The sequence below is a fragment of the Eleutherodactylus coqui genome, chromosome 5 (genome assembly GCF_035609145.1).
Source record: "Eleutherodactylus coqui strain aEleCoq1 chromosome 5, aEleCoq1.hap1, whole genome shotgun sequence".
NCBI lineage: Eukaryota > Metazoa > Chordata > Amphibia > Anura > Eleutherodactylidae > Eleutherodactylus > Eleutherodactylus coqui.
In genome coordinates, this window is record NC_089841.1 from 232,770,838 (window position 1) to 232,779,756 (window position 8,919).

Consider the following 8,919-nt stretch of genomic DNA (forward strand, 5'->3'; position numbering starts at 1 on the left):
ACTACACTTTTTTTTTTTTTTACAGGCCAAGTTGTATATTTTAATGGTACTGCTTGATGTATTGCAAAGATTTAAAAATAAACAAACAAAAAAAAGAATTGTGCAGTTTTTTTTTCTTGGCCGGGGGGGTGGGGGGGGGTGGCACACTTTCATGACGTCTAAATTGCTTTATACTGTGGGTCAGTACAATTATAGTGATATCAGATATATCGGGTTTTTAATGTTTTACTAGTTTTTAATAGTAAAGTAACTTGTAAAAAAATTGCTGTCCACTGCCAGATTCTGACACCTATTTTTTGTCGATAGTGCTGTGTTAGGGCTTGTTTTTGGTGAAGCAAGCTATAGTTTTGTTATTGGTCCTATTTTGGGGTACATAACTGTTTTTGATCACTTCTTATTCAGTATTTTGGGAGACGAGGTAACATGAACATATTGTAGATTGGGGTCAGGACCACGATCTTTTCTTCTTAGGGAGAGCACCTAGAAGGTGAGTGAGGAGACTTATAAGGCCATTCATGCTCCTCTGGGTAATATGCAAATAAGGGAGATGGAATAATACCTCCACAGCGCCATCTATTGGAAGACAGCATTTCTGCAAGTCAAAGGTAGACTATACAAGCCTTGTAACAATGACTGGGAATTGTAGATTAAAACGTATAGACCTCCATGGAACATCCAAGAACTTGACTAGAACCTTCAAAGAACCACGCCATCTACTTACCCAGTGTGTATTGTCTTGTGCCGACGAACCTCCTTTCAGCTTGGAGAAGGCAGAGCCGTTCTAGACCAAAGATACATTACATAAAGAGATTAACGGCAAAATATAAACTGTCTGGCAAGAAAGTTCTAAGACTGCGCTTGTGAACAGAAAATGATGCAATGAAATCCACAAAGAGAACATCTGGAAGTACATCAAGATTTTATGGCAGACCTGCAGCAGATTTCACCTCTCTTAGGCCAGATTCACACGGGCGAGCACAATATGGGGCTGAGAACTCGCCCCGCTATCGAACTTGTCAACGTGCTTTTCTCACGGTGTGACATGGCGATGTGAAAGGATCACAAGTGTTTCCCATTGACTTCAATAGGAAACATCACACAGCATGCAAGTGCCATGAGATGGCTTTTCAGGTCCCAATGAAAATAATGGGTGAGGCGTTCCGAGGGACACCCAATGACAGAGTATGCTTTTATGAATAAATCCATCCAAAGGAATGGATTTCATATTTGCATCACGTTGCACAAAACTTGCCCGAAAATATATCACCCAGGTGAACAAACCCTTAACATTCCGCAGCAACATGCAGGGAAGAAAAATAATCCATAGTTCTTCTGGATTATGAAGTGCGCAGTGCACTGATTGGGTTTTCCAAAACACACAACAAGCAGCACTTGTGCAAGTATCCGAACACAACTTCTAATCCATGACAGATTTAGCTGATATTGGAGATATATATTTTTACTACTCATTTAATTAAAGGGGTTATCCCAAGATAGACTCATCACCTAACCACAAGATTAAGGCCCCTTTACACACAACGATTATCGCTAAAACGGCCGCAAGACGGAACGAACTCTCGACTTTTTTGAATAAAATTAATGGCTTTTAATCATCTCCATTTCCTCCACTGGCTAAAGTAAACTCAGTAGCTGCCGTCTGCTCAGCTTGGCGTGTGTTTATGCGAGGGATTATCTGGGCGGCAGATTTCATTGTCTTCTCTGGACATTAGTAAACAGTATACTCATTATGTATGCCAGGCAAACACAAACCATCCTGCAGCTGCTCAAAAGACTGGACGAATTAAGTGGTCAAGTGATGGTTTTTATGCAGGCTAAAAACCAGCGCTAGACGACAATCGAACGAATAGTGCACGACTGCCCGTGTTTACACGTAACGATTATCGCTCACTTTCTGCCATTTAAATGAATTTTGAGCGATAATCGTTGCGTGTAAAAGGGCCTTAAGTGGTACAAGTCTGATGAATGGGGGTCTCACCACTGAGACGCTTATTGACCCTGATAAGATAGGTGCCATGTCCTCCTTACTGCAGGCTTGTGGCACCCCACCTCCCCATAGTAAGGAGCAGATTGAATGGAGAGGCTATCATGTATACGTGATACTGCTCCATTCATCTTCAATGGGACTGTCGGAGATAGCTGAGCGCTTGTACTTCTGCCAGCCCCCTTGAAACGAATGTAGAGGCACCATGCAATGCGAGACTGCAGCTCCATTCACCATCCACGTCACTGTCAGTGGGTGCAGTGTGCCTGCAGTGAGGTGGGACAAGACACCCATGTTCAGGATCAGTCTGGGTCACAGCAGTGAGACCCTCACCGATCAGACTTTTACCACCTATCCTATGGATAGGTGATATCTTTGGATAATGGTGGCTTCACATCTGCCTTTGGGGTTCCCCTACCTGCTTCGTTCGGGGAGCAAGAAATGGGAATCCCCTCGACCGAATGGCTCCGTCTCTGGATTGAATATAATGGGGTCTGTCCAGCTTTTGGACAGAAGAAAATGTGCTGCATGCAGGGTTTTTGAGCCGGATCTGTGATGGAATCTCCGGCACAGAAGTGAAGTAAAAAAAAAGATAAAATAGGTCAACACTACCCAATGGAAATATATCTCAATAGAAATATATAGGTGCACGTTAAACCATGACTGCAACCTACAGTAGAGGTAGGAACCCAACTTTCCCAGGTTGAGATTTACTACCTGGTGTTAGCGTTAGGACTAGAGATGAGCGAGCATACTCGCTAAGGACAATTACTCGATCGAGCATTGTCCTTAGCGAGTACCTGCCAGCTCGGAAGAAAAGGTTCGGCTGCCGCCGGCGGGCGGGGAGATCTCTCTCTCCCCCCCGCTCACTGCCGCAACTCACCTCTCACTCGCGCCGGCAGCCGAACCTTTTCTTCTGAGCGGGGAGATAAGGACAATGCTCGATCGAGTAATTGTCCTTAGCGAGTATGCTCGCTCCTCTCTAGTTAGGACCCATTTGGGCTTGGTCACCTGAACGTTGGTAGATAGGCCAATGTAATTTGATCGAATTATATACCAAGAGCCTTGCATTATTTAATGTGGTTAGAGTATTGATTGCAGGTATGTAGACCTCTGATAGTAAATTAATTTTGCGTGCTGTTGCCATTTTTGGTTTCTGCAGAAGTGAAGTCAGTCTCACCCCTTTAAGATCATGCTGGAATGAGAATAGACAATGTAATGGCGCCAAAACACATCTCATACTCTCTGCCCCATACTACATGGTGTTATTGTATAGGATAGGTTATTAGGTATTACCTTTGCTGATATGTAGTATCGGTAGTAGTACAGCTGGAAGAGAAGAAACAAGGTACTTGCAGCCGTCAGCACAGCCAGCACCACATTCTTGTTGACTCGTTGCATTATCCTGGACTTGCAGAGGTGTGATGGCAAATCATATCAACCGCGGTCATCATCGTCCCGTTACATGAAGCACGCAGCCACAGCTGTAATAGGACTAGTCCTGTAATGGCATCAAATACACACAGACAGGTAAGCATATGTTTTATCTATATAGCAGAGGCCACAAATATAAACCAAGACTGAGTATACAAAGCGGAGCAAGACAGCAAAACGACATCAGGAGGAACAGAACTACTGAAATCAGTCAGGGAGGGTATTGATTTTCCTTAAGGAGACACCTAGGAGGTGTGAGGGGACTTATAAGGCCATTCATGCGGCTCTGGGAAATATGCTAATAAGGGAGATGGAACAATACCTCTGCAGCGCCACCTAGTGGAATACAAAGCATTCCTGCAAGTCCATGTTAGACTCTTTAGACAAGACTTATAAAATGACTGGGAATTGTAAGCAATCCAAGAATCTATACACAGACAACTGTTTCGGGATCTTTTCCCCTCATCAGTGTGCAGTTGGTTTCTGGCTTAGCTAGCGAGAGGCCTGTGATGTGGGACAGAAATGCTATCTTTTCTCCTTAGAGGGAGCACCTAGAAGGTGAGTGAGGAGACGTATAAGGCCATTCATTCTCCTCTGGGTAATATGCAAATAAGGGAGATGGAACAATACCTCTGCAGCGCCACCTAGTGGAATGGAAAGTATTCATGCAAGTCAATGTTAGACTCTTTATATGAGCCTTGTAACAATGGCTGGGAATTGTAAGCCAAGCCAGATATGACCCCCGCTGGAGGAGGATACACCTCATGTATTACATGCTGTAATACATTTGGTATGCCCAAAACACTATGGCAGTTCTAAGCTGAAGTAGATTTCTGCTATAACTTTCGCCAACTTCTGCCAGGCTGGACTGCCACAAAAAACAACCCCGATCAGACGAACGGAACGGATCTTCAAGTAGCAGAAGCTTCTATGCCAAATCTGCGGTTTGTGACCCTCCAGATTCTGCACGTCTCATCCAGCTGCATCTGTAGCAACAACAACATTCTACAAACAAATCCCAGGCCAGTTATAGTAATGTCACACAGATATAATAGAGGAGATCACAGCTCGTCCTCCTGACTGTATACTGACGGTTTGTAGCTTATTTAGGTGGATGTAGCAGGTAATGATAATTAAACTGTTCCTCCAGCAGGCAGAAATGGTATAACCTCTATAGCTAATGCAGTGCTGATGCATCATGGGATTGATGTGAATCTGAAAGTTAGTGGTGCGTCAGACATGGGGGGGGGCTGTACTGCATGGTAACTGGACAGAGTGTGACAGGGGAGGGGGCAGGGATGGAAAATTTGTGTTTTTGCAGGAGTGGCCCGTTAACCGATAACAAAGACCCGGAGGAGAAGGCAGAAGCAGTTTTTAACCACTTCTCACTACACTGTTGTGTGTTACACTTAATGAGCGCTATGTAGGGAACAGAGAAAGCAGAAGTGCTGCTTCTACTATTGGACCTGGCGATAACGTGACCACTGCGTGCCCCCTGCCACGGCAGAGCTGCAGGGTGCGAGCAGACCTAGATCAGCTCTGTCAGTGACTAATGTCACTACTGAGGGATGTTTCTCCCCTGTAACTCGCGCTCCCACGGATGCGGCTCCCATGGACGCCCCAGCAACAGGGGGAACGTATCAAATTTTAAAAAATAAATAAATAATGAAATACAATGTGAATGACCCCCAGAGGTCTTACATGACATCACAGGGGACAGAGATGGTAAAAAAGTGAAGTACAAACAAAAAATTACAGGATAAAAAAAAAATACATATTTAAAAACGACCCACCGCTGACGCCAACCTAAACCGGCGCCGTATGGGCCCTGCAATCCGAGACTATACAAATTATATATCAAAACATCCGAAACAAAAGGAGGAGCGCGGTCCGGGGCTTTATTTTAGCGTAAATATACTAATTAAAAAAATAAACAAACATCTTCGCTTTTTACCTCTAATAAAACAAAAAGATGGGGAAAAAAATCTGTGAAAAAAAAACAAACAAGATGTTTAAAAAAAAAAAACGGCCCTGAACGGCACGGGGGAAAAAATGCTGCAAAGAAAAAAAAAAGAAAAAAAGAAATCGTGCAGTAAAACCACCAGATGGGTAAAATCCCTAAAAAGTGTCTGATCTAGAGATGAGCGAGCATACTCGTCTGAGCTTGATGCTCGTTACAGTATTAGGGTGCTCGAGATGCTCGTTACTCGAGACGAGCACCACGCGGTACTCATCTCAATTAAACGAGCACTGACCATTGAATTCAATGGAGCCGGCAATACAGCCGGCTCTATTGAAAGCAATGGGCTGCCGGCGAGCGCGGGATGAATTGTCGGGAAGGGCTTAAAAATATAAGCCCTTCCCTGAAATTCATCCAGAAATGTGTAAAAAGTAAAAAAAAATATATACTCACCTTGTCCCGGCAGCCGGAGTTCAGCCGCGTCTGGCCGGCAGTTCTCCTGAGCTGCTGTGAGTAGTATTCAGCAGCCGGGGATTTAAAATCCCCACCTGCTGAATGAGCTGCCTCTGATTGGTCACAGCCTCACCAATCAGAGGCAGCTCTCACTCACCCATTCATGAATTCATGAATGGGTGAGTGAGTGCTGCCTCTGATTGGCTCAGCGCAGGGACCAATCAGGGGCAGCTCTCAGCTGAATGACGGCTGTATTGCCGGCTCCATTGAATTCAATGGGCTAACATCGTTCTTCTCTGCCACAGCTGTTACAGCTGTGGCAGAGGAGAACGATCTTTACGCTGACAGTGGGGGGGGGGGGGCACTCTTGCCGCAATTGTGGCTTAATAGTGGGACCTGGGAACTTGAGATGCAGCCCAACATGTAGCCCCTCGCCTGCCCTATCCGTTTCTGTGTCGTTCCCGTCACTTTCTTGAATTACCTGATTTTCACAAATGGAAACCTTAGCGAGTATCGGCGAAATACAAAAATGCTCTGGTCGCCCATTGACTTCAATGGGGTTCGTTACTCAAAACGAACTCTCGAGCATCACTGAAAGTTCGACTCGAGTAACGAGCACCCGAGCATTTTGGTGCTCGCTCATCTGTAGTCTGCTCCTTTAGGACTGAAACACCCTGGTCACTAAGGGGTTAATGCGGTATGGCAGCGACTCTCAGGCTACAGTCACGCGGCTGCGGATAATATTGCGCCGAGTGCGATTGTCACGACGATGCGAAGCGGTCTTTATTAAAAGCGGCATGGCTGCTGTGAGACTGCGCCGCACACGCATCAGGGGAGCGTACGGGTTTCCGGTTGACTTCAATGGGAAATATCGCACGGCGAGCGGGCGCCATGGCTTTTAAACATCCCATTGAAATGAACAGGCGAGGCGGTCCGAGGGAACATCCGTACATAGAGCGTGCGCCAATTTATGAATGAATGGATTTCATATCCGAGCGCATCGCATCACACAGAAATACTGCTCATGTGAATAAGCCCCTAGCGGGCATCTATCAGGGCAGCCTGCAGTCCTTAATACCACCCAGTCCCGGCACTTTACCTGCGGTCGTAAAGCAGAGAGCCGTAAAGATAAACACTCTGCTTCTCCTAACGGTATCCTAGTGAGGGCAAGGACCTGTGATGACGTCACGAGCACATGACCAGTCACGTGTGTGGGCAGAGTCAGCGGCTCCTCCTGCTTTCTGCTTGTCTTGGCCGTGCATGCTGCCGTGAGCTGCATGTAGCAGAGCTGCCTATGTGATGTCGGTGCAGCAGAGCTGTGTGTGTCACAGTCCCAGTCATTGGGAAGGCCAATTAGTGTAATTAGTTCAATTAGTGTAAAATTTTCCTGGGAAATGGTTTTTATCATAGGGATCCCCTACCAAAAAGGGGGTGTGGCTAGATGTGTATTGCAGTGCCCCTATAGTAATAGCGCCCCCTCTCTGTGGCCCAGGTAGTAAGAAGGTCTCCCTTTTTGCCCCTTTCAGGAATAATGCCGCCCCTAAGGCTAACTTCACACGGGCGAGTGCAACATCGGCCCATGAGTTACGGCACGGTATCCTGCTGGCGAACGTGCGATTTCCCTGCGGATGCAAGGTGTTTTTGTATCAAAACCGCTGACATCACTGTCAGCCGCAGCAGATTGTTGGGTTTCTCCCATTGTTTTTAGTGATGAAGCCTCACATGGCACCGTTGGCACCTGGCCCGCGGTATTATTATTATTATGATGATGACCCACTTGAAAATGATGCGGGGAAAGAGTACGCTCAAAGCTAGGACGCGCCGCGACGTGTTTCCCGCAGCGCGGTGCAATGCTGGAAGTCGCTCACCTGTTAATATTTGTCCAAGATCCGTACGTCTCGCAACACACAAATATCTCACGCAATTTTCCCGGCCGTGTGAATACGGCCTTATTGTCCGTTCATTAAACATGTCCCTCGTTCCCCCGGTCAGTAATAAGGATCCCCCTTGTAGCGCTCACCTCCATCGCTCTCAGCTGCTCCGCTCCGGCGCTTCTTCTTTCCACTTTAGTCTTGCCTGACTCCCGGGTGACACGGTCATACTGTTTTATTTTTCAATTTTAGGCTCTTTGGGTGGGATTTTTTTTTGGGGGGGAGGGGGGCTTGAAATATTAGCCCTACCCCATAAATAAAACCTATCTGCATAAAAAAAACCAAAAAAATCCATCACCTAGCAGCCGCTGTCCGCTCCGCCACACTTCTCCTGGCAGCTCCCTAGCACTTGCTTGTAGTGTTCCCCCAATGCTTCCTGGTCAGGGGTTCAAAAGCCCCGCCTCCAGGAAGCGCTGGCACTGATTGGTTCTGGAGCGCCGCTGCTCAGCCGATCACTGCAGCGCAGTCGGACTAGTGCAAGCAACACCCCGGTAGGCTATGACAGCCGTACTGTTCACCACTAGGAGGCGTATGATCCTGCAGAAGTCATGGCCAGGAACAGTAGAACTGAAGATGGGCCGGAATGAGAAAATATAGAGGCCAAACCAGAAGACCAAGTTAGACAACCGCTCCAGGGGGCAGCAAGACCTAGACCATAAAGAGGGAATCAGTTTAGGGCTGGGTCACACGAGGCGGAGTTGCCGCGGAATGTTCGTACAGACTTTCTGCACGTAAATTCCACGTGTGGCTCCTCATCCCAGGATTAGCCAGCAAAGTGGATGAGATTTGCAAAAACGTTGTCCACACGTTGCGACCAAGCCGCGCTGAAATTGCCATGCGACGTGGAAAGCAAAGATGCGGCATGTCACTTCTTTCTCCGTTTCCGCAGCGGCCGGTCTCCTCTCTCTGCGGATAGTCGAGCAGAATGCCGACAGCAAAGCCGCTCCAAAAGGCTGTGGGTTGTGGGTTTTGAAGCTGCGCTTATCCCGCGTGAATCTTGTGTTTTTCTGTGCCGTCTTTCCGCAGCATTTCGTCCCGTGTGAACCCAGCCTAAGGGGTATTCCGGCAATCTGCCACGTCTCCATTTAGTCGAATCATAGCAGCGATATACTGTGACCGGTATTGGGGCAAACAGAACA

At 46.9% G+C, this 8,919-nt stretch overlaps 1 protein-coding gene across 1 annotated transcript in view; it reads right to left on the minus strand.

The window, feature by feature from the left end:
- FKTN (fukutin) overlaps window positions 1-7,006 on the minus strand; it is a 33,995-nt gene extending 26,989 nt beyond the window's left edge. The window contains exons 1-3 of the mRNA XM_066604320.1: window positions 6,949-7,006; window positions 3,299-3,503; window positions 722-781 (exon numbers count right to left, since the gene is read on the minus strand). Coding sequence (XP_066460417.1) covers window positions 722-781; window positions 3,299-3,403 — 165 coding nt within the window. The 5' untranslated portion in view covers window positions 3,404-3,503; window positions 6,949-7,006. The remainder of the gene's footprint in view (window positions 1-721; window positions 782-3,298; window positions 3,504-6,948) is intronic.
- Window positions 7,007-8,919: the final 1,913 nt, after the last annotated feature.